Source organism: Blennius ocellaris, assembly GCF_963422515.1.
Source record: "Blennius ocellaris genome assembly, chromosome: 10".
Taxonomy (NCBI): Eukaryota; Metazoa; Chordata; class Actinopteri; order Blenniiformes; family Blenniidae; genus Blennius; species Blennius ocellaris.
This window is the reverse complement of record NC_137659.1, coordinates 15,575,894-15,602,192: the sequence shown is the minus strand read 5'-3', so window position 1 is coordinate 15,602,192 and position 26,299 is coordinate 15,575,894. Positions and strand designations below refer to the sequence as shown.

The window sequence follows — 26,299 nt, the reverse complement described above, 5'->3', positions numbered from 1 at the left end:
CCTCCCACCCCCCCTCCCTGCTATGGCATCACACACACGCATACACACACACACACACACACTCCTTGTGGCAAAAGTAACTCGAGAAGATTTACAAGGAAAGGACCCGTCGTTCAGCCTGGTGACATACCAGGAGAAAAACGGGTATCAGAAGCGTTTATTTCACTTTGGTGAATTTCCCACAGTGGTTGAATTCATATGTACTCTCGTAGGAGATTCCCCTTCAAGTTATATTTATGTTCCATTGAACTATTAAATCTAAATGAAATATACATTAGGAACAGCCCTCACTGTCATCAAAGTCACTGCTCATGAGCCAAACACAGAGCATGTAAGCATGAGTTACTGTTAAAGATATAAGTCTTATACATAGTTTCCCAATTCGCTAAAATGACTTGGACGACTACTAACATTTTTATAAGTCAACTGCAATTTCTGGCTTGCGTGAATACAAGAGATGCAGTTTGGTTTTTTTTGTTGTTTTTTTGTTTTTTTTAACCATCCAAGTCACATTACCTTCACGATCATGAAGTGAGGGTCCAGGGATTTGGAGAAAAAAATAACTTGGAGGGTTTTTTTTTTGTTGGTTTTTTTTTTTAAGTAAACTGTACAAGAACAGAATAAAACTGCTGCAAAACAAAATAAAAGTAATTTAAATCAAAAATGTTGTACATATATTTACAAAAAAAAAAAAAAAGAAGAAGAACAACATTCATTCCATTGATATCAGCACAGCTAAAAAGAAAAAAAAGAAAAGAAAAGACAAACAGGTGCTTGTGGCAATGAGGTTCAAGCTCCGGAGTAATTAGATGTCTACGCCAAGGTTAAGTTCAAGTTAAGATGGAGGAAACGGAAGAGATGAGGACTCCTGGAAGGATTACGACCAAGTGTACTCCTAAACCTGTGATACTGCTGAGACGGGTGCCGGTGATTGGAGCACGACGAGTTTTCTGGAATGTACTAGAACAGTCTACTACATCCATGTGAACACACACGCGCGCGCACACACACACACACACACACACACACACACACACACAAACAAGTATGTACTAAGTATGTAGTATGTGCCAATCAGGAAGGAAAAACATCAAAAGATCTTAAAAAAAAAAAGAAAACAGAACCAGTATGGACCACTTATCTCCTGGGGGTCTGTTGGCTGCACCGGCCTGTTCTGGTCAGTTCCCTATGATACATCGTGAGCCGCCTCCTGACAAATTTTACCGGGGGTCTCATTGATACTGCGACTCTTGACCACACAATGCGGGCGGGGGAGGGGGTTTAAGGGACTACATGTCAGGTGGTTGGTGATTGGCAAAATGACAAAAAAAGTTCCGCTTTTTTTTAAAAATCCTGACTTTCACGTGGACTTCTGCCTATAGTGAAGCGTCAAGTCCCCTCCGCTCTTCCAGATAAAATGTTTAACTGTTCGCAGGTCCATGTTGGGATCCAGAACCTGGTCGGGGAGGAAAAGATGAGGAAAAGTTCAGGAAAAGATGAGGGAAAAGTCACCCCCCCCCCCCCCCATTTTGAGGTGAGCGCCCCCACCTGGTCTTGACACATGAGCTCGATCTTTTCTTCGGCGAGCATGGCCATGTCCTCCTCCTTCTCCTGCTCCCCGGGCTTGTCGTTGGCCGAGGAGCTGGTGGTCTGCGACTCGTTGTCCAGGTTGATGATCTTCTCGTACACGTGCTCCATCACCTTCCTCACCTGGAGCATGTCACTGGCGGAGAGACGGTCCCTGCGACGCACAGCGCAGCATTAAAAGCGGCTCCACTCAGCAGCGTGGCTCCGACTTCCCTTGGTTAGTCGCCTGTGCCTATTTTAAGTTTTTGGAGTCGAATCTATTCGCGCACAGATGTTTGGTGGCAAAATAAAAAAAAATGGAAAGTGAGCCATAAGACGTGAAGATAATAATGATTAGTTGCCGTCGGGATATGCAATAAACCTAAGTGGTGGCAAAGCCTGTAACCTCATTAATGCATCTGTTCAACAAGCATCAACATTAGAGAATTATGTTTTAATCCGCTGGATGGAGCCTCACTGATAACTAGTGTGCTTTAAAAGCAAGCAAGCGACGTCTGCTAACAGGAAACGGGCCCCAAACAAATCAAAGTAAAAGCCTCCTGCTTGTGTTTTGAGACACAATTAAGTGGGTGACTTACACTTTGTCCTCCAAGGAAGGATTATATTTAGTTAATCGTGACATATTCCAATATAACAACCTCAATTTGTGTTTCTAAAAAAAACAAAGTCTCACCGAGTACAGATATAAAAGCATCAATAAATTTGTAATGGTCGCCTTCTCAGTTTTACGTTCACGTGGATGACACAATCTGCTCAGTGAAACAAATGAAAACTTACTTTTTTAGAGTTTTTGCACCAGAGGAAGAGTGGGGCTGGAGGTAGAATGGGATTTTGTTGAACTTGGGCATGTTTTTCTGAAACGGATGAAGAAGAAGCACAAAACAAACAAAAAAAATACATTAAATCATGGCGAAGGACAGCGAGTTGAGAACATGCAAGAAAACAAAATATGTTTTCTAACCGGGACCTGACTTTTTTTTTTTTAAACCGCCTTGGTTTTAGTTTATTCCCTGCAGTCACACTGCAGGCCACGTCACGGTACACCATGTACATCTCCATACTTTGCATTTGCCTGAAATCAACACTTTTGATGCATGCAATCACACGAGTGTGACGATTCTATGTCTACATTAAAACATACTTGTTCACACCAACATTAATTTATGCAAATATTTGAATTAGATACAATAGGGGGGGCACGACAAAGTTTATGTTGCTAAAGCAGTATTTATTAAACAGCACAATGATGAAATTGTTGCTTTTTTGTTCTCTCACTTGAGTTTGCAACGCAGGTAGAGATTTCTTTGCAAAAATATTTGCGGTCAGGCAGATTACATCTTGGGTCAAGTGTGCCTGGGCTGCCCCGCCCCCGGATTCACAGGCCAACATTTGAATTTCAGTAAAACAAACTTGTTCGCACCTTCTCTAGCTTTCTTCACACCGTATCAGAATCGCCTCATTCGAACACAAGTTGGTGATACTCACATCTACAGTTATATCGATGACCCACTGTGGGACCGTCTCGTTCAGCAGCATGGATTCAGTCTCGCCTCCTGAATCTCTACATAGCAACCTGCGGCACAAAGACGCACATCATCACCAACTGCGTTTGAGTGTTGTTGTTTTTTTTGACAGGCTTGGTTTCACATACCTCCCGTAACAATGACTCTCTGAAATTAAAGAGTTAAAATGCTATCTTAAGCATAAAACGAGGAGCGCGGGAAGCGCTGGTGTTTGGACAAGAATTCTGTGTGGGTCCATAACAAGGAAGAACGCCTGAGCTTCGAACTGTCTACCAAGAAGAAGAAAGGGGAGGGTCACACCAAATACATTATTTTTGGTTGATTCCCTTTGTATTTGGTGTGAAAAATCTATCTATATATACCTAAATATTCTTACTTCTCTTTTTCCACACATGCAGAGGACTTAACCATAGTATACCTAAAAAGAGTCCGTCCTCCTGCTTCTCCAAAGATGACCGGAGTGTGTGGCGGCACCTGGAAGTATCCGTTTCCTTTTTGGACCCTGTTCTCCTGCTCTCCGTTCACTGCGGGAACACGCAAGACAAACTGAATGAATCACTCGCTGAAAGCGGCATAAGGTGACCAACTCTTGATTGACTGGGAAAAAAAAAAAAAACTTCCTCAATCCCAGCATATGTTTGCATCGTGAGGACGACTCAGAGGAAGGACTCACCGTGGTTCGTCTCGTTCTCCTCCTCATCCATGGGGTTGATGCGAGTTCTGGGCCAGAACTCCAGTAGAGCCTGCAGCAACAGTCCGCCCAGGTTCACTTGGGGGAGGAAAGAAAGAAAAAAAAAAGAACAGCCAGGATGAGACGCACTGTCTTCACACCGTTATTTCATATTCACCGGCGTACAAAGTGTGACGTCCTACACTTTGGGTCGGATCCGTCGGAGCTGGAGAAGCCGGCGTCCTTTGCAGACACCCAGGCTGCGAAGCAGTCGCTCTCATCCAGAGTAATGGTGAGCATCTGGTGGGAAACACGGGGGGGGGGCAGTGAGTGTGACGAGCAGATGAAAGAAAACCCCCAAAGAAGAAGCTCTAAATTATAGAAACCACCAAAGAAAAAAAAAAAAAAAAAAAAAATCAGCATGAGTAGGTTTGGCACTTACCCCAGTTTTCAGATCTACAGAAAACCAATTTGGCACATAGACCATCTTGAACCGCTTTTTAATCTCCTCGTCGAACTCCACTTTACCCAAATCCTCACCTTTGCAAGCCTGGAGGGAGGAAATAAATCACAAAATGTTTCTTAAAAGTGACAATGTGTTCATGCAAGGCTTTTTTGTTTTCACTTGAAAGCGATTCACCAAATTCATTTTGGTGAACCAACAGTTCTAAGTGTCCCGAGAGAGGAAACGATTCATTCAGTATGTTTGTTTGTCTTCGCTTCCATGTGGACGTTGAGCCCCATAAAGAATCAGCGAAACAATTCTGCTGACACGTCATATTGTAAACGGTCTGCACTATTACCAGAAGCTGTGTAAGCGCTTAACAACTTCAATCCAAGTCGCATATTCAACAATCGAGAGAGACAACGCTGCCAGCTGCCGGGGGCCTTTAGGGACGACAGTTTTGCTTCAGGACGTCTGACAGGCAGGTTGTGGTTTACCTTCAGGACATCCCAAAAAGCCACGTTGTTGTTGGTATCTTTGGTGAGTATGTGTCTCTTGTCATTAAGAATGTGGCACTGTATAATACTGGCCCCTCCTGTGAAGACAAGAGATTTTTTTTTTCTCAAAATATTAAGAGAAAGCAACTTGGAAAGCGTTTTAGTCTCGGACAGGAAGTAAAGAGTTTACCCTTGATGACTTGTTCTGGCTGTGTGCAGAGTGGGGTCAGAGGGGTGCTGCAATCGTTGTCATACTCCCCCGATGATCTGAAGTTGTGCATTCCCTTTAGAGACTGCACACACACACACACACACACACACAGACCATCATCATCATCATTGGCCACCTTCAATCTTGCTAATCTCTTCCTTCCTCCAGCCGGCGGATGCAGCTCTGATTAACGTAATGCAATTATCTTTTGTGTATCACCAACACAATTGCAAAGCTGGCTTGATATTCGGTGAGAACCGCAGGGGGATTACAGCTGAATAGAATTAGGCACGGCTACATGAACAAACCGCTATCCGCACTTCATCACGCCAATAGTCAACCGGTGATCTCAGAGGCGTCACGCATGCTTACCCATTTATTAACAGATGACTTGGTGGTGGAGACCCAGATCGCTGGAGGCGGGTCAGCAGATCTGTCCAGTTCCATCTGGGCAACAGAGACAGACGGCAAAAAACCGGGTGGAATGATTCTTAATGGGAGGTGAAGGAAGTGTGGAAACCACACCCGGATACCCATTCACAGCAATACAGTTTACAGAAAGGGTGCTGACAAATCACAGAAAATACTAAACAAACCCAACAAAGTTTTTTCCCCAGTGTAAAAGTAGCTTTGAAACATTACATTTTCAACGGGAGGAATGGATTGTGAGCGGCACTGCTCGATTCTCAAGTTTCCAGCGTTTACACAGTGTGGCTCCTTACTTTGAGCACCGGGGCCTTCTCCTCACAGATGAGCACGCGGATGTCGGGGTTACGCAGGTCGGTGCAGTAGATCTTTTTATCTCTGCCACCGGGAATACACGTGTGTGAAGGCCTCGTTGACCTGCAGGGCCCCACACCCCCTCGTCGTGCACCCGGTAGGTGGCGATGCACCTCTGCTGGCCGAGTGACCACAGGCGGATGGTGCCGTCCGAGCTGCCCGATAGACACTGCGAGGAAAAAAAAAAAGGAGTGGCGGATATAGACTTCTAAAATCCCTCATTTTGGACGGTTGACATACTGTCGGGGGGGGGGGGGGGGGGGGGGGGGCTCACCTGAGTGCCATCCCGATTTAGCAGCAATGACTTCACATTGTCTGTGTGGCCTTGAGCTTCATCAGCTTTGCACATGTTCGAGGATCCCACACTCTAAGAACCTGAAAAGGGTAAACGAACGGAGCGGTTCAGTAAATGTCGAAAGTGTGATTTCTGACACATCCGAACAGCGTACAATGTTGACACCAAGACCAAACACACCCAATAATATGACGACACTGAGTTAAGAGTTTCTACATGACAGATGTTGACCCAAACCTTTTCTGTGGATCCTGAAACAATGACCGTGCCCATTTGATTCATAGCCAGACTATAGATGGAGTCCTTGTTCCCGCTGAGCGACGAGGCTGTTGGGAGACGAAACTGTGATGAGAACAATGTGCAGAGAACCATCAACAGTTGTCGGCGACGTTAAAATGTCCACGTACTGGTGACAGTGTTGTTGGAAGCAGTGAGTGCCGTTAGCGTGTTCACGTCCCAAAGAAAGATCTGCCGATCCAGGCCCGCCGATGCTACTAGCTCCTTGTCCTTGGCGTAAGCCAGCGCTTTCACGTAGTCTTTGTGTGTTCGTAACGTCGACATACAAAATCCTTTATGCGCGTTCCATACTTTCACTGTTGTATCTGATGAGGCAGATATCACTACAAACAGAAGCGTGTCAGTCAGAAGAGCAGATTTATATATAAAAAAAATATTTTTTTTAAACTGCCAGCAGTAGAAACTCACAAGTTTTGCCATTGCAGCAGAGAACTATGTCATTAACCCAGTCTGTGTGATGCTCCATAGATGCAATGTACGGGTCCTGCTACAATGATAGAAAAGACACGTTTTTAAAATAGTTACAAGGGACATGTGTACTTCCCACAGAGCCATATAATTAAAAGTGCCACAGAGCAATTTGGAGGAAATTATTTACACGTACACATTTAAACACGTCGCCTTATTAGTGTGGTTTGTGATTCTGCTCAGATGAGAAGCACAAACCCTCGACTCCCACTCTGTGATCAAGATATTTTATCAACGTGGAGGGAAAATCCGGTGCACATTGGATGGTTAATTTACTCAACATAATCTAATATCCTCTTCGTACACGTTTCATTTTATTCATGTCAGTCTGGGTTCTTTTGCATTATTCTAATAGCTTTGAAAATAACGAATAGACAACCAACAAATGCACTTTTTTTTCCCCTCCTGGTTTATTTTTCATAAACCTGTTTGAGTATTCCTCTTTTGAAGTGTAAGAAAAATGTATACATAATGCAGAATCTTCTTCATTTTAGAGGAAGTACATGACGTAGTGATTGTAACATGGCCAGCATATTTATTGACATGCAACAGAAAACTAACAACAACTTTACGGATCCTGGATGGCTGTCACAATTAAATGATTTCACAAATGGAGCTGGATTCAGTTGAGGGAAACAAACCCCCCCATCACATAGTAACAATGGAAATAACTAATAGTTCACCTCAACAAGCAATGAGGAAATGTGTAATGAGGGATTCTGGAATTTGTACACATTTGCTACCACCAGGTTGCATAGAATCTCAAATCAAATCTAATCAATTAGTAGGAATAATCCATTTGTTTGCTCAGTCCAAATCAGATTTATTTGTGTTGCTCCAATAGCAACATACCATCCCATATTTAAACCAAAGCCAAGCATGCAAGGGTAACTGTCTTCTTATGTTGCAAGACAAAGGAGTTTTATTATCTACTGTTCTGATACCAGAAGACTCTCAATCACATAATATTGTTAGCCCGAGCTGCTGAACAGGACAAGGACGAAAGAAGAGAGAAAAAAATAAGGTATTTCTATTAAATGGTAGCTATTAAAAAGCAAACCGGAGTATGTACATGGCCCCAGCTATCATCTGAATCCACGTCAGCCTCTGACATGACAATCGTGAGCTCAAGCATGTGTGAAGCATTTATCCAGTTATATTAGCATCAAATGGGAGAAGGCATACCGATCAGCGGGACACAAGACATACACGGTGAAAAACAACCTTTTTTTTTTTTTTTAACAAAAAAATAGTCATGGCAATATAAAAATGTATATTTGCACTGTAGACTGGGCTCGTTTTTTAAACTGGAGGTATTTCTATGGTCAAGAACAAACGCAATGTGGGGGGGGGGGGGGGGGGGGGGGGGTTATCGGCAGTCTCTGGTATGGATCTCAAACAAAGGAGGCAATATATATTGTGTGACGAATGATCTGGATGTGGAATCGAGGAATCTTGCATATGAATAACACATCAACAAACATTGTCATGTGAATTGTCTGTGTGATTTGACCTTAAAAATGTATTTCTGCACCGTGACACCTCCATGTCACATTGCATGCCATATTCATAGTTGTCTTATGACAAGAATATGAACTCCAAAGACATGAGTGATGTGAGCAAGGTGAGATGAGATGAGAAGTAAGAGGAAGCTGTACTTTGTGCTGGTAGACGCTCCATATCCGGATGATGGAGTCCCTCCCGGCTGTGAAGAGCCGGTTCAGAGCGGGATCGAGCTGGAGCGCGTTCACCCCGTTTCGATTGTATTTCTCCACCTCATCTCTAATGACATACGAAACCTGAAACACACAGGGAGGAAGCATGTCAGATGCTTCTATCCACACCACAGCTGCTCGTTTCCACAGCGCGCGCACCGCACACATACACATACACACCCCCGTGTTCACTACACGCTACCACCGCGATTCTATCAGTTAACTGTGAAAACGCGGAGTTGAACTAAAAGCATGGACGATATAATAGTCACGCTTGTGAAACATTGTAGTTTTGCGAGTGGAGAGAGTCGTATTTGAAGCGGACATCAATGTAGTAGCAGCACGACACAACCGGTAAGGCACGTACGTTTCCCCAGGAATTAGACGGAGACCGGACTCAGTGTAGCTAGGCTACCGTTAAACACCGTGACACCATCGCACCGACGGCGCCACAGCGAGCTTCTGGCACGAGCCGTCAACGCGGACAGCGATCTTTACATGTATTTCTCGTGCGAGTGTGTGCCACTTGTTTCGAAAGGCGTTGCACTCGTTGTCATTGGGAGGCAGCCGTTAGCGGAGCGCCGTTGGGAGCTCGCGCAAGCTAAGCTAACGCGGTTAGCCGGCTTGAGTCATCACACAAGAGGAGCAGCGCTGACTTTTCAAGATGCTTTTTCCCCCCCTGACGCGGATTCGCCGAAGTCCTTCTTCAGCCGGTGGGGGGGTTTAACCTGCAGTTTTCGCGCACTTGGTAACATCGCAACTCTTTGGATTTACCTGTACTTTCCTCCGCCCAGCAGCATTTTGCCTGTGATGCGTGGCCATCTTGCATGTTGACAGTCACTTCATGTGATGCTACTTCCGGAAAGAGTCCAAAACATATGGGCCTGAGCTCCATGGGAAATGTAGTTTTACACTCCAATCCACTTTACGTTTCTCGTCCTCGACACGCTCGAATAAGAGGCTCAGTTTGGAACACAACAATTATGAGCACAGAGCAACAGTGAGGCAAAGTTGTTCCCTAAACAGATTCAAGAGTGAGGAAGGAAAAAAGGATCCCAACGGGAATTTTCACCAGGTTGTTAAAATCTATACAGAATACTGATGTTTAGAAAACAATGCAGGAATATTTATAGGAAGTAGATCGATATACAAAGCCACAAACAAGTATGCCCAATGACTACAAAGAGACAATAAGTCAACAAACAGATGCAAAATGAGCCAGATACACAACTGAAGACACAAAACTGCTATAAATCCTGTCTATGTGGAGGTTTGTTTTTTTTTTTTAATGTATGTATCTTAATAAAATCTCCAATTCGATTTAATTCAATTGATTTTATTTGGAGCATACGTCACAATAATCGGAATACGGCTCATACTGCGCCTGAGATAGGATCGCCACTAGGGGGCGCTGTCCATACAAAACCCACTGCAAAGTGGGTTTTTCAGTTCTTGGAATTTTTTTTATTTTATTTTTTTTCCAGGAAAACAGAACTTCCCTCAATCCAAATGGAACCACACGGTCAAACTGTTCGGACGGCCTGACGTTGTCTGAAGTGAGTTCTATCCCAATTCGTTGACTTTGAGGAAATCTAATTTTTCGTCACTGCCGATTCAGAGTGATGTGGGTTTCAAACTGCAATGTGTGTACATGAAATAAAAGACACTTCGGTGAACACTTTTGGAGAAACTTAGATCCCACAGTGAAAGCGCACTGTTTGCAGCACTTCCCACTGCGTCTCCCTGAGTGGAGCATGATGAGGATGAGGATGATGATGATGATGGGACTCATGCAAGGCGAGGTAATCCTCTGTGGTGCCGCAGCATCCATCCTCATCCTCCCTCCCTCATGCTCTTTTGCTCAAGGACAAATGGAGGAAAGCGCAGCGGCTCAGGACCTCTCCTGCACGGAAGGTCCGTCTCACTGATGGGAGGCCGGAGGACAGACGGTTCAACGCACCTGTGGCTCACTTCGAACTGCCCAAACCCCCGGCGTTTCCCGAGAAGTCACTTCTGAGCGATCAACTTTGGATTTTGGCGACACTTTTTTTTTTGCGCCTCCTGTCCCCCCCCCCCCCCCCCCCCCCTTATTTTGTCTTCACTACGACGACAAAAAAAAACAAAAAAAAGCAATGCGACCCTTTTAATAAGTAGACATGGATTTTGATCGACAGGTTTGGCTGCTGATTCTTCTAAAACCTGAAAAACCTACTTGTGGAAATTGTGCTGTAAACCTCAAAGTTTCCTCTGTAAGTATGTAAGGATTTCTTCTTTTTCTTCTTCTTTTATTATTATTATTATTATTATTATTATTATTATTATTATTATTATTATTATTATTATTATTATTTTAGTTCTCATTGATTAGACTTTCTGAAGTGGTACTGGATGACTTGGAGTATTGAAATACGTTGAAAAGTAAGATGAAAAATGTTGCATTTACACTTGGGTTTTTTTTGGGGGGGGGGTCCTAATGTAACCTCAAATGTGATGTGTGATACATTGCACATTCATAAACCACCTCACATCTTTTCAATCTCCTTATTTATTGCTTTGGTGGTTTCCTTGCTGCTGGCATTGGAGTGACCTTTGAACGATTGTGGGAATTCGTTCCAGATTTGGGTGTTTCTCATCAGTTTATGAACTTAACCATCCTCCGTTTTGATTTTATACGTCTATATCTCCTGTAACCTAGGCATTTAAGCTATCTGCTGCAATTACATTGAAAGGTTTCAACTAAAGAAGTAGGTCATCAGTTCAGCCTGTGCACCTGGGATCCCAGTGTGAAGCTGTGACACATAACATGACCCAGTCAGGACAATATGTCCACTGACTTTCAAGCAAGCCTTTCACTCCTTACCAAACTTTTTTTTAAGCCACATATTGCTTATTTCGTGATGTATGGTCACTCGATGGCTGTTGTATGATCAGAAATTAAAATGAAAGAAAAACAACGCAGACAAATTCGGAACGGCCTTAAATCACTTTCTAATGACTAAAATAATTTCATGCATATTCAGATCATAACTCGTGACTTTATTTCCACGATTTGGATTTGCACGAGTTATGGTAGAAATATAGAATTAGTGCAGAAAAACACCCATCAGAAGTTGAGAAGTAAATAATTTTGTAAAAGTCACTGTAGACTTGGGAAAATTGCCTGGTTAAAAAAACTAAAACAAAAAATAAACCAAAAAGAACAATTTTCCTTTCAGGGATAATAATTCATGTTTTGTATAGTTACACTTACCACCTTTGATCGGCCGTCTACATTCGCAAAAAAAACAGAAAAAGTGGGAAACTGTCAGTGTGACGACGATTCAATCTCCCCAAGCTGTGGCCTTTATATTTGTGCACCCAGTGGAGATTCAGATGAAGGATAAAGGATATCAGAGCCTGGCTTCTATCTCTCCGCACTGGTTGTTGTTTAAGGTCTTCATTATATTTAAACCTCAATCATATTGTCCCTTGATGAACGTAAACACTTTATAACAAATGTATTTTTCTGAAGAGGCCAGTGGACAGATGCTGAGATTATGCTTCACTCACTGAGGTTTTATATTTTAACTCCGCACAAGATGATTTACCTGCAATTCAATGTGCTCAAAATTATTTAGTTGTGGGTTTTTGTTTTAGATTAACGAAGTTGGAAAATGAAAACAAAAAACAGATCCAATGAAAAGAGATGATGTTCTAAATTTTAATTCAATTTTAGGGGACAAAATGTAGATTTATTTTATACCGTTGAATTATGAGTAGTTTTAAACCTGAAGGTCACGTCATATGTGATCTCCTTTTTAGTGCACATGGATTCCCGAATGATCCTGCACAATTTATCATTTTTGAACATTATTTTAAACCACTTATAGATACACAGGAAGAATTAAGAATAGTACGGTAGGTCAAGTACTTTCAACCAGACGCCCTGACTCAAACTAGAGTTTGAATACAAGCAGACCTTTCTATTCTTAATATGTATCACCTGTTTACAACAAAACAACAGAACAAACAAAACACATGACATACATCTTTTTCACTTTTAAGCAGTCATATTTCAGACTCACTGTGTACTTGTGTGAGATTGTGCATGCTCTACTTGTAATCTAATTATCTTAATTATTTCCAGAGATGACGGCGATGTCACATCTGGCTATTACCAGAATTACATTTCATTCAACTCAGATACTTGCTCTGAGTGCAATGCATCAAAACCATTTCCAACGGCATGCAAAGCTAAACTGTGAACGCTGGCGGGTGACATCTTTGTGCATGTAAATTCACATTTGTTACCTTTTGATAGAAGAAATGCTGGGACTGTTTAGTTGAAGGGTTCGTGAGTCTTGACACCATGACAGAGCGTGCTTTCAACCTGTTTATCTGCTTTATGACGTGGAAAGTGGTCCGTAACCTCTTTATTTTGACAGCAAATGGGAAACGGCGTATGAGACCGGCTGATCTGAGATCAACCTGGGCCAAATAAGCAGATCAAGTCAAAGCAGATAACTAGCGTCTGGCTGGATGTGTGAAGGGATCAATGCATTTCAGGACAGGAGAAAATGGAAAACTCAACGAGCTTAGTCGAAATGAATGAGATACAATAGTATTTTCCTGTCAAAAGCGGAACAGAGAAAAGTAATCCTCTTTTTGGAGAGCTTTGTGAGTTATCAAAATACCAGAGTCTGTCACTGGCTAAAATGAGGGTGAATTTTTGGTCTCAGGAAGGTCTTTAGTGTTATCTTTTTTTTTTATAGCTTTGGTCTCTGATCAGATAACCTACAAATTGTCATAATGCTCAGCCCGGAGGGACAGAGTTTACCCATTATGAACAAAGTAGATGTACTTCTTTTAGACTTCAGATTTGGGACTTCTAGAAGTAGGATTTAGGCTTTGAATTCTATACTTAGCAGCATTTTGGGCACAAATAACCCACTGGTTAAGTTAGGGGGAAAACTGACTGCAGATTTTAAACAGGTCTCGTCTGTCTCTTGTCATTTTTTGGCAGTAGAATCGAACTCTTTGACAAATCCCATAATGTACATTGTACACATCTCAAATGTAGTCAGGATATTTACACAAGTATAGAATATAATTGTGCAAAAGTGTTTCTCAGAAGAAAAAAAAATTAATCCAACGTCATAGTTTGCTTCAGTTCACATATATCAACATTTGTCAATAAATTGTTTGATTAATTTTATCAGAGTTACGGTTTCTGTAAAATACAGTGATGTACAGTGACGTACACTAACTATGACCTGATACTGTATAATAGCACCAAATAAAAGACAGAAAAATCCTAATTCATATCGTCGTATATCTCACTAGAAAGTTGTTTTAAGGAGAGGAAATGTTGGACCTGGATATTTAGTCTCTTGAATGTTTAAGAAGAGAAATAAATGCTAACATATTCACTCAGAGACACTAACTAATCTGAAAAATCTGAATAAATCAGTGTTGGTGTCCACAGAATGAATAAAACCTGATTATTATTTGCATCATTTTCAATTCATTGAATATAACACACCCACACACACTCATTATTCATGGCCATGACCCCCATTTCCCCCCTTTTCCTATGATGTAATCAACAAGTGATCGCCATTTTGCTATCTAGTTCACATTAAATCATTACGTGTCGTTCTACCCAGGAATGATCCAGGAATATATTGTAAGCACTGAAAAACAGCAGAATGTCAAAGGTTTGTCGTGGAACACTGAACTAATGTGAAAGTATCAGACTGACGTCCAGTTGGTTGCAGATTTGAACTTTGATGTCATAACGAGACCGTTGCCCATTGCCATCTTAAACCAGTGCTGGTTAAACCACCCGGTGTGAGCTGTAGACTGTGGACTTAATCCCCCTGACACAGAATTATGGCTACTGTAGCTTGACTGAGATTACAGAAAGCAAGTGGTTACTGGTATCAGCATACATGTATGCATCCATACGGCCCTGAGCTCAAATTTGAGTAATGTTTAAGAGAACATGAGAGGAGGAAATGTGCATAATTGTGCTCTGCAAAGACCCCAAATACTCCATATAAGATTGTTGGGTGTATCTTGCAAGTACCCTCAATATTTTATTTTTCCTGGCGCTTGTCCGCTGTGTTAAGATAAAATAGTTTTTCTCCTGATATAAATTCATATGATATGTAGGTGTGGTGGAGTTCTGTGTGGAGTTCTGTACTCCCTGTGCATGTGCAGGTTTTTCTTACTTTCTCTGGTTTCCTCTCATAATCCAAAGGTGTGTATCAGGGCCACATAGTGTCCCATTTGGCAGGTATTTCCCTGACAAAGTTAAGATAGTACACATGTTAGCAAACAGTGGCATTTATACCATTTATTCTTCGCAGAATTAGCATATTCTCCTTGAAAGCACGTGTGTCCTGTTTTCTTCGACAGTCCAGAATCATGATTTCGAGGCCAACTGGAATGCCGACATTTTCAGTAGGTGTGGAATATTAGTGAGCATGGTCGTCTGTCGTCGTGAGCTGCGATCAGCTGAGCTAAACTCAAATTACCAACCGTGTGATGGTCTCTTCTAAATTAGGAGAAAATCTGAAACAGCACAACAAACTATCAAATATAACTATAAAAGATGCAGCAATATTGAAGCTGTTGATGAGCAGGTTGTGAAATACTCCGAGGGAAATGGTTGATACTTGTGTTAAAAAAAAATACCCAAAGGCTATTTAACTTATAGGTTCTAAAAAGCATTAGAGTCAATCCATCCATTTTGCTTAGCTTCATCTAACCTGGAGTTTGTCCCAGCTGACTATGGGTGAAGGTAAAATACTTCTTGGATACATAATCTAAAGGATGCAATTTCAGGAAAATATTTCATTTGCGACGATTATGAAAAGTAAAATACTTTTTTGTTGTGCCTTCTACTGATACAGAAATGATTTGGATTCCTTCAGACGTCAGTTCACGTCACGTTCACGCCTGAACCGCTCCACTTTGCAGATTACTGACGGTTTCTCTGACCACCTTCTGTCTCTGTGTCTCCTCATGTCCCCATTCTCCACTCGCAGCTGTAAGTAAACTCTAGTACAGGAGAATCAGGATGAAAAGATGGCAGCCATGCTTTTACCAACGGGTCCTGATGGCTTGCGGCCGTTCACTCGCGAATCCTTGGCTGCCCTGGAGCAGCGGATTGCGGCGGAGCAGGCCAAGAACGCCAAGGATTGCCAGGAGGCTCAGAGGAACGCGGAGTCTCCCAAACCCAGGGCCGACATGGAGGCGGGCAAACAGCTGCCGCGCATCTACGGTGACATCCCGACAGAACTTGTCGGGATGCCTCTGGAAGACATCGATCCGTTTTACTACAAGAACCAGAAGGTGAGAGTTTGTCAAGAGTTTGTGAGACTGACGGAAAAGTGGCTGGTAAGACGTTCTGGTGGATTTGCAACAATTAGAAAAGACATTAATTCTAACTTTGGTAAAGTCCATATTATTACAGTATCTCAGTTTTTAAAAAGGCCATAATCCCATAGGGTATATAAAATGCCACCCACCTGTAAACAGTATATTTAACATTGAACATACCTTGAATTTGAGGCAGTTTTGATTTGGTTCGATTCAATAAAATCTGCTTTTTGATTTACACGGTTTGAACGTGAGGGGAGATTGTGGATGTATTGGATGAAGCAGGTTTTGGAGAAGAGCCGCCAGACAGGAGAAGAAGAGAAAGACGTTGTCGTTATGAAGACCAATGAGATGCATCTGCAGACGGAGGCGCTTGAGAGGAAGCCGCCTCCCAATGGGGGTGGCCTCTGTTTTACTGGCACATCCTGTGAACCATAGGAGGCGGCAACACTCCTCTATGTTCCACCAGCCGTTGTTATCATCAGTTGTACTGTGAATTTAAATCCAAACAGTAATCTGCACCGCCACCAGTCCACTAATGCAAGAAGTTCTACTTCATAGTCTATAGAAGAAGGAGGAACTGAAAAACAAGTTGAACTCAGGTCTAATTCATTTAAACAATCAGGTTTTAATGCATTAAGATAAACATGGATAATTATCATGATTAGTATTAGTAACATTGTCTGTAGAGGTAGAACGTGCTTCACATTTCACACATGAATCGAAGAGTTTCAAAGAATAATTGACACCAGTTGGGTCAGCTTGAAATACACTTTAGTGTTTAATGTTGTGATGTTGTAATCTCCCCTCCTGTTAAAACTACACCCACAATTTCTTCTTGGTCAATTGCACAGTTGTTTTTTTTGTTGTTTCAGTCAATAACAGAACAAGAAGTGTTATAACACCACAAAAAGATCCTTCCTTTCAAAAGCTTAGCTGGATACTAACTTTGACCGTCATTTGTCTTGAGGCAACATTTTTAGAACCATGCTCAGACAACTGGATCCTGAAAATGATCTTAATTCTGTTGATGGGCATTGATGAGACCTGAACTGGAACATGCTGGTGTAGAAGTACCGTCAGGGAGGTACAGTGGTACATTAAATTGTCATCTGCGCTCGTGGTACCAATCCTTCAAAATCAGCAGATGTTTTCTGTGCCGAATTTATGACGCGCCGCTTTAAAGCAGCGAGCTGATCATGACCAGCGCTACTGCTTCTCTTGAGAGATCTCTTGTGGAGACAGAAATAGGATTAGCAAGTTTTGATTTGCAGAGTCGGTAGATCAGGCCGCCGCACGTTAATGTGCCGCTTATGGCGAGATGAAAAAAAAAAAGGGCCGTGGGCAGCCATTCTCAGGGTCTCTTTGTTTTGGCATGTGATGCGCTGCTGGATGGGAGGATTATCCAAAGAGGAGGGGAAAAAAAGAAATATTAAAATAAATGCCACATCTGTTAGGGAAAGGTTCAGCCCACTTTGGAGTTGCCTCCATTATCTGCACTGGCCCTACTGTATGGGCGCTTGCTGCTCACTCGCTTCTTGGAGGCAGAAGTTGTCCACAGATGGTCGCCGGCGAGGTCGATTCACAACAGAAGCTTTTCCATCTTCGTCACTCTGTCAGACAGCAGCCGAACTGCGACTCAGAGCTGCTGTTCAGTTTCTCTACAAAGCCCTGAAACTTTACATACTGAAACTTTATTCATAGATGTAATGGCATGTCACCTTTTTTTTTTTTTTTTTTTTTTTTTTATTTATCAATTGAGAATGTATTATTTTGTAAATATTGATCCATGTTTCTCTTTTTTCTCTTCTTTCTCTTCTTTGCAGACTTTTGTAGTACTTAACAAAGGGAAGGCCATCTTCAGATTCAGTTCCACATCCGCACTTTACATATTTAGTCCTTTTCACTGCATCAGATCAGTCGCCATAAAAATCTTAGTTCATGCATATCCTTTTCAAGAAGCCAGTTTGAAGGTTATTTTGTGTTTTCTGAGTTTGTTTATGATGCTCTTTACATGTCTCGCTGAGTCCAACTAAAACAGATGTTAAGTGCTGTTGATTTAACATTCAAGATTTATTATAGTTTAACTTATTCGATGAGAAAAAGGTCTCGTACAAATATTCCAATACAATTTTCAGCGTCTTCACATGTGGAATAACATGAATTGCTCCACAGAGAGCCAACGACTGTGAAGCGTTGTCATTTTAATAGTAGTTTTATCACATTATTAGTTGAGATTTCAGTATTTGCATGTCACACTGGTGGATAAGCCAATTTGTAATATTTAATGATTTCTCCCTGTGGACTTCTATTGGATTTTTCCATAGTCCCATTTTTGAAACGGCTCTGTGACTGTGCTCTCTGGCATCACAAACCAAATCCCTTCATATCCCTCTTTTAATCTCTGAAATGAAATAAGAGCAAGGAGATTTCACGTCATGTGATGGCTGCCTATTAGTTCTCAGACGGACAATTCATATTTTTCATACAGGATGGAAAAAATTTTTTTCTTGGATGTCTTCTGTGTTATTGATTACAGAGTGATGATAATGTATATAAAATACCAATACTTCATATAGTTTTTGTAATTGTTGTAAAATAGAAAAATTGCAATGATATGCTCTTATGTGGAAGCAGAACAAGATTACCTAATCACTGGGATGAATTAGCTTTGTTTTTTGGGTGTTTTTTTTACAATTAAACTTGTGTGGATGTTCTTTTCATTTCATTCCGAAACGTTTTAATTTTTATGATCACGTCATTGGTCAAAGTCCATCAGATCCTTTGTTATGATCTTATCCATGAGGACAGTAATGATATCACTCTCCTGATTTGATGCAACATGGAATTTACTTACATTTCCTATAATCTCCTCTTACTGCAGTCATAAAGCTGATGTCACGCACAGTCACCGTTTATCCTAATGGATATATTTCATAGGATCATTATGAATCATTCCGTTCTCCTTTGTTAATATTGTCACCAAACATTGTTCTGTGAATTTGTCAATCGTCATGTCACAATATGCTTTCCTTAACCGTTTTCCACATTGTTCAGCTACTTTATAATGTTCACAATTCTGACCAATTGCTTCTTCATGGCCATGTCCGACCCCCCACCATGGACCAAGTATCTGGAGTAAGTATAAGCAGTATTTCAGTTGTTTTGTGATTCGCAACTGTGTTACATGTGTTCTAATATAGAGTTTTCAATGGGGTTTGTTGATTTATCAGTGACGGGTAACGACTCACTTAACATGTAAGTATTTCATGATGCATGTGATATTATTGCATGCGAGACGGCATGGAATATTGAATGAAGACGACCCAAGGAATATTGTCCTGTGCATGATGTTAAAGATTTATCTCAGCATGCAACATATCTGCATTTATGCCTTCATTATTTTACTTTGTACACTAATTGATCGATGAGGAATATAAAATCGGACTTCTTTTCATGTGAAAGGTTACAGATCTCAACCTATCATTTGTCTGTGATTTGGCTATAATTAGATCAAACAAAATGAGAAAACTCCAAGTGTCATATGTTGTACTGTATTTGAAACATGTTTGTGAGTATAAATGACAATCATAAAATACCAGTTCCCAAAAGATCGATAGGCTGCGTTAAATGTGAATAAAAACATAATGCAATCATTTCAAAAAGGTCTTTTATTTATTATAATACCAAAAACGTCTTAACATATAACAGCAAGTGAGAAATCATATGAGTGCAAGACATATGTGTGTATTTGATATTTACTGGCATCATGTAATGTTAAAAAAAAAAAAGTAATGTGAGTTATTGTTGGAGTTCTTGCAGAGAACTCTTGTCCCATTCTGTTCTGATGTAGCACCACCTTACAGTCATCAGCATTAATAGCAGCCAAGGTTTTTGTTGCACGTGTTCCGACATTTTTCTTTTTGACGTATTGCAGCTTGAAATTCAAAATTAGCATGTTTTATTGTCAATTGCATCAAATTTACATTTTCATTTGACAGCTCAGTCCAACTTTTTTGAAATTGGTTGTTGTTTATACACTTTTCTTATTTTGAAAACAGTTTCAGCATGTTATTTCATATTTTGTCATTCTGTGACATATTTCCTTCATGAGGTTATTTTGAAGTCATATAACTGTGTTTACCGCTAATTTTGTGATAATCTTTAAAGCTCAGATTTCCTGACTGCATTTAGTGCTGAGGCATTAATCTCACTCTTCTGCTGTAAATATCTTCCAGGTACACCTTTACTGGCATTTACACTTTCGAGTCATTAATAAAGATATTAGCGAGAGGATTCTGTATAATGCCGTTCACCTTCTTGAGGGACCCGTGGAACTGGCTGGACTTCTCTGTCATTGTCATGGCGTAAGTCTCTCTCGTACTAATAATTTATAGCGACACTGTAAAAAGTCACATCTATAAAGTGTACGGATGAGGGACGAGACTGAAAAAAATGTTTTTAACATTATTTGTGTGAAATTGCTCAATATGTGTAATGCGAGCAGCAGATTAAACATGGCTTGAATAGAGAAATTGTGGAGTACAAATAACATTTTTGTGAGAAAAATCAGAAACATAAAGTGTGTGCACTCATGAAGAAATTATAATTTTTAGTAAAGAATGCAAAGAATACCCTCGGTCTGGTGGAAAATGCTCTTTTGTTTCAAGTGCTCATGACAAATCTGAATCAGCAGTAGAAGCACATTTTTGACAACATGTAATTACTGGCAAAAATATTTATATATTCTCAGGTAATAGTATAAAAAGCTGTGTTATTGCCGGATCCATTCAACAACAGAATGAAAAAAACACATTTCCAAATTGCTCCCATATAACTGGTTTTATGCATTGGCTTTAAGTTGAAAAGAGAAATCATATGCATTTCTGTCTGACATGTTTTCTCTTTGTATCAAATTATAGATACGTGACAGAATTCGTGGACCTTGGAAACGTCTCTGCATTGAGAACCTTCAGAGTGCTGCGAGCACTGAAAACGATCTCGGTTATTCCAGGTGAGTTCAAACTCATGACCCCCGATTCAGACTGGGCTCAGGCTGATTTAGCAAAGTCAGGCAAGGAGGATTCAAGGACAGTCTGACCAAGATACAGTAATAAGAATTAACAACTGAAATGGCTGAGGACAGCATATATGGTATTTACAGGCACGGCGTGGGGAGACAACACAGTACAGCCGACAACACGCTGACAAATTTATGTGCAGAGTTACAAGATTTTACGTGTCTTCTCTCCAGCTGTTTGTGACGTTACAAGCCAAGCAATGCACTTGTCTTATCTCCTCGTTTGAAGGTCTGAAAACCATCGTCGGCGCCCTGATCCAGTCTGTGAAGAAACTGGCAGACGTGATGATCCTGACCGTCTTCTGTCTCAGTGTGTTTGCACTTATCGGCCTGCAGCTTTTTATGGGGCTCCTGCGACAAAAGTGTGTCCGCAGCTTTGCCCACTGCGTCAACTCCTCGTACAGCAACAACACGTCTTTCATCTGCAACAACAGAACCTGGAGCTCCACCACTGACTTCATCACCAGCGAAGGTTAGTCACAACAAACCGACTGCATTGAAACCTGTACCGTATCTTTAGTATCTAATTAACCTCAGCAAGATTTAATTTTTTATTTTATTTTTTTATTCTAGAAAATTTTTACAAAGTCGAAGGAGCAAAGGATGCCTTAATATGTGGATACGGAAGTGATGCAGGGTAAGTGAGCGTTCTCTTTGCTTACGTCTTCATCCGCAGGGTGTCGCAATGACAAGGTTCACCTTCGAGTGACTTTCGCTTCACTGCCATGTCATTCATACATAGAAGCATGTGCACAGAGCTCAACACTGGTAGTTTTTTTTTTTTTTTTACTTCATAGAATAATGAACATTTTAGCTCTAATAGTTTGATTGTGTGACGCAGCGACATAACGCATGGAGAAATGATGATGAGGCTGCACACAAGACGACATGTGGCATGGATCATCAACCGGCCCTCGTGGAACCCTTTAGTCAGCTGGAGTTAGCAGCTGGAGAGCACTGGGGGGTCTTTGGAGATTTCATCATCTCAAAAGCTCTGTGACATGATGAGGTTAACTGGTGGAGGCCGGGTTGACTTTGGAGTGATATTGTGCTCTTGTCCTACGGGGAAACTGGCACTCATGACTTTGAACAGAACCTCAGACAAACGTGCATTCTCTTACAATGTGCAAAGAATCTAAAATATACCAGAAGGTATTCAAAGATTTATAGCTGCAATAGATAAAAATGTCAGGAGACGAAGATTCATCTGCAAAGGTATGTTTCCTGTGCAGTGATGAACTTTGTTCCCAATCAAAGGCGCAGTGTGAAACCATCCAAATATTGCTACTCAGCCGACGCACTGAATAATCCTGTAAATCCAAATGCATTTGAAACAAGCACAACAGGATGACTCTGACCATGCCAGGCCTAGTTCAGGGGTTATAGTGAACTAAATACCCATCTGTGTGAATCTGAAATCCTGCCGCTTTGACAAATGGCTTCCATTAGGTGCTCTTCTTAATAATACAAGATAATGGATGATAGCAAATAAAATGGTGATCATATAAAGCAGGGCATTTCAATTATGTCTCTGTTATTTATCTTCTTCTTTTTTTAAAGCTGATATATTAAATCTTTAATTAGATATTTTTAACATAGTGGTCTTTCTGTCTCAGCAGATGTTTCCCCTGAAGTTGAAACATTTTAGCACAAAATACAAATATCTTTTTCAAAAGCATTACAGGTTCTATGCATATTGTCTGTTGTCCAGGTATTGAGAGCTCATCATCGATATGCTAACAATTAAGTCAATCTGGTCTTGTCACCATTATGTAGCAGAATGACAGAGGGGAGGTTTTAAATGTTCCTTGTTGTTAACCCGCCTTTTAACGCTGAGGAGTCGCACAAAATAAATAGATTTAGCTTCAAATGTATTTTCATTTTTGCCTCTAGCCTTTCTGCTATATGAAGTACATCCATCCATCTTTGATACTGTTTTATCCACCATTGTTACTGAAGCTGATCCAAGCTGACTATTGGTGAAACCCTAGCCTTACACTTTTTTTACTTTTACAAGCTTTTTATTTTTATTCTGACTCTGTAATCTCTCCTCCAAAAACAAAGCAACTTGTTCATATCCCAGGTAGAATCATTCTATTCAGTGAATTTTGTCAAAGCAAGAAGGGGAAGCATTTCACGACATTCAGTGTGAAATTATGTCATTGAACTCCCTCACATAGAAGGTCAGTAATCTCAGACCGTGACTTGTCCAGCTGTTCCACCCACAAGTCTCTGAAATTGAACTGTTTTAATGTCTGTCGATTGTTTTTCTGTCATTGTGTGGAGCTCCAGCTTCAAATTGTAGCAAAATCCAGTCACACTGAGATTTGGCAAATTTTTCAGTTTTCGTTTTTTTTTATATATTTCTATCTTTCTGGGGGAGAGGGGTGGTTAATCTCACTCATAAGGACTTTTTTTTTTGTTTTCTCTTGTAAATCTTAAAACAGCTACATCATGTCCTAGAAAATCGTATCCGATAGATTTATATCTGTCTTTATTAAAAATGTAAGATTTCATGGTTCGACTGATGTTCCATCAACAATGACACAGATTAGTGGTCTGGTTTGCAGTTTATAGGTTAAATCAACCATATGCTTGCTGATGTTTTTTGTTGGCAAATGATTAAGACGGCTTTTTTAAACTTCTGGGACATTTTAGATGCAACTTTCTGAGGCTGGATGTGGAGACAGGCAAGATATTAAGCAGGTCAGGATGGAGGACGTAAAACATAGAGGATGCTTAATCTTTTGAGTGTATTCCAACAAGTAATCCCTGAGTAGATTTCCAAATTAAAGCTTTGGATACGTTATGATGACACACTGTCACACGCATGCTCACAAGCGCACATAGACACGACTTGGCACACATGCACACACACGCCCACGTATTTTCAGATGATATTTTCAGCCTCGATGGTTAACAAGTTTGTGGGAAATGATTTGCTCAAAGGCCTGTCCTGTTTCTAGTGGCGCCGACTGTAGAGTCCAGGCAAATGCTTATCCCCCCCCTCCCCCATATGTAAAAGCCATTGTGCATTAAAGATTATTACTGCCTGTATAGATAACGTTAATGTTTGCCCTTGACTATACTCATCTCGGCATAGAAATTCACTACCTTAACGCCACACAGGGAAAGTGACAGATGTTATTCTGTGGCAGCGAACTGATGTCATACTGTCAGAGGTCCATCCCTCCATCTTCCGCACTGATTTATTCAGCGCAGGGTCATTGCTTAACCCCTTGTCCTGCTGGAGGGAATACTCATGGTTGCTTTGTGTAAATCAGTTATGTGGCCGCATGGTAGCAGTTTAGTGCTTAGCGCTGTTGCTGTAGCGAGGATATTCTGATAGTGTCTTTAAATTGTTTGTACAGGTGGATGTAAGTGTCCGACTGCCTGTCCTTGTTTGCCCTGTGATGGACTGGTAACTCGGGTGGGCCAGGGTTCACTTGTCGTCGCTCATGATCGATTCCATGTTAGAAATAAGAAATATAGACGATAGTTGGATTGACATTCTGTCTTATAACTTGATTAAGCCGTTGATTTCGAAATAATAATGATGGCGATGATTGCAAATGGACCATTAAAGACACAGGAACAAACTGAGGGCTTAAATATGCACTCTGGGAGGCAGACCATGACAAGACAGACCAAACCACACCCAAGTTTTATCAGGGGATGAAACTTAGAGCAGGCAAGGAGTAAAAAAAAAAAAAAAAAAATCAGACATTAGGAAGCATGAGCAAACAAAAGAAAAAAAAACATGGATACCAATGAAACAATAGAAATAAGCTATGACAATGTTTGGAAGATTACTTTAATGAATGAAGTATTTTGTTGGTGCTTAATTAAGTATGTTACAAACTAGTGAATCTAACAAACTTGAGCGAGTCGTGAGGGATCCTTCTATGGCTCCTATATACAATCTGCCTTTATAATGACCTTATACCGTTACAAGTAAGTGCTAGAAAGGGAGATTTATTAGGTTTAAACTAATCATATTTGGCTTTTAGATTAAAACTCCCCCTTGAGTCGAGTCTACTTCTCACAAAGCATCAAAATATGAAAGAAGGGACAGTAAAAGGAATCTGCAATCTTTGAAGAGACCCTGCAGGGGTAAATGGGTAAGCAGATCGTTCACTGGTTGAGGCGCGTCGCAGAGCAACAGTGCCTCAGAAAGACGTCGCCGGCTTCACCCAGCCTCCTCTGCCCTCGCCGCTGGATATTAGTGAGCATTCCTGCTTAGCTGTCTGTTTGGTGAGATCTACAGCTGTCCTCACAGCAGTACTCTCCCGCCCAGCTGTTTGCCAGCCATTACGAAATTATTCCTAACTCAGATTGACATGACAGTCCGGCTTGTTCTCAGCTGCTGGACTTAAATATTTGCTGTAATGCCACTATGCTGACAATGAAGATCAGAGATAGAGGCACGGTGCTGAAAATTTTTTGAATTGCAATTTGATATCCATCTGGATCAGCATAATCCCTTTTGCTGCAGTGCATTTTAGAGCTCCGGTCTGAAACGTATTTCACGTGCCCTCTTCAGTAGAAACAATGGTGAGGATAGTGTATGTACTTACCGACTCATCCTCAGTGGGGTCAAAAGCAGCAGAGTGAGATGTAGATACTGGAGATATTTTCACCTCTGGTAATGCTGCCTTGCATGACAACTCGGCTATATTTGTCCCAGCTGCTTGTCAATTAATTGTGTCCAGTCTTTGTTTATCACTCCCGTGCTCTAATCATCGTCTCTCTCTTCTGCCTTTGATTGTTTAATGCATCACAGGAAGTGTCCAGATGGATTTGACTGCATAAAAATAGGAAGGAATCCAAACTATGGCTACACCAGTTTCGACACCTTCGGTTGGGCTTTCCTGGCACTTTTCCGACTCATGACACAAGATTGCTGGGAAAAACTGTTTCACCAGGTGAATGAGCCCCCAAATAATTGCCTGTCATTTGTTTTGTGTAAAACTCACACTGTTCATGTATTGTTCAAAGTTTGTTTGTTTTCTCTTAAATAATAATACTAATTTAAAAAAATAAATCTAATAATGTAGCTCAGCTAGTTACTTGTAGACACACTCTTAGTATCAGTAGCATTTGTTATGCATTTTCACATTTTGGGTGTCATGTATATTCAGGCGTATCTTGAAAATTCTCAATGTATTGTAATGTTGGCACTTGGAACTCACTCAGAAAGCTTTTCTTTTGTTTCTAAATAGAAATCTGGGACAATTTCTAGGGTATAAATTGCATAATTCTGCTCATTTCTAGCCATTGTTATGTTAACTGTTTCTCCAACTACTTGAGTGACTCAATACACCATCTTGTGGTGCAAACTTGGACTGCAAGACTAAACAGGCAGG

The 26,299-nt window shown here is 41.0% G+C and overlaps 2 protein-coding genes across 2 annotated transcripts in view; one reads left to right on the top strand and one right to left on the bottom strand.

Annotated features, from left to right (window-relative positions):
- Positions 1-21: 21 nt before the first annotated feature.
- LOC308135325 (WD repeat-containing protein 48-like) lies at positions 22-9,319 on the bottom strand. The gene is given in 21 exon segments (XM_080503243.1): positions 22-1,456; positions 1,549-1,741; positions 2,365-2,441; positions 3,073-3,160; positions 3,529-3,634; positions 3,784-3,879; positions 3,984-4,080; positions 4,223-4,330; positions 4,723-4,820; positions 4,913-5,015; positions 5,306-5,380; positions 5,656-5,745; positions 5,747-5,785; positions 5,787-5,882; positions 5,988-6,040; positions 6,043-6,088; positions 6,246-6,334; positions 6,416-6,628; positions 6,714-6,792; positions 8,432-8,572; positions 9,263-9,319. Coding segments are annotated over 21 exon segments (2,031 nt in total). The 5' UTR covers positions 9,311-9,319; the 3' UTR covers positions 22-1,360.
- Positions 9,320-15,559: 6,240 nt separating this feature from the next.
- LOC308135066 (sodium channel protein type 2 subunit alpha-like) overlaps positions 15,560-26,299 on the top strand; it is a gene marked incomplete at both ends in the record, with an annotated part of 29,426 nt that continues 18,686 nt past the window's right edge. The window contains 8 exons of the mRNA XM_080502939.1: positions 15,560-15,826; positions 17,680-17,834; positions 18,911-18,991; positions 20,092-20,220; positions 20,776-20,867; positions 21,163-21,405; positions 21,507-21,570; positions 25,717-25,858. Coding sequence (XP_080359065.1) covers positions 15,560-15,826; positions 17,680-17,834; positions 18,911-18,991; positions 20,092-20,220; positions 20,776-20,867; positions 21,163-21,405; positions 21,507-21,570; positions 25,717-25,858 — 1,173 coding nt within the window. The remainder of the gene's footprint in view (positions 15,827-17,679; positions 17,835-18,910; positions 18,992-20,091; positions 20,221-20,775; positions 20,868-21,162; positions 21,406-21,506; positions 21,571-25,716; positions 25,859-26,299) is intronic.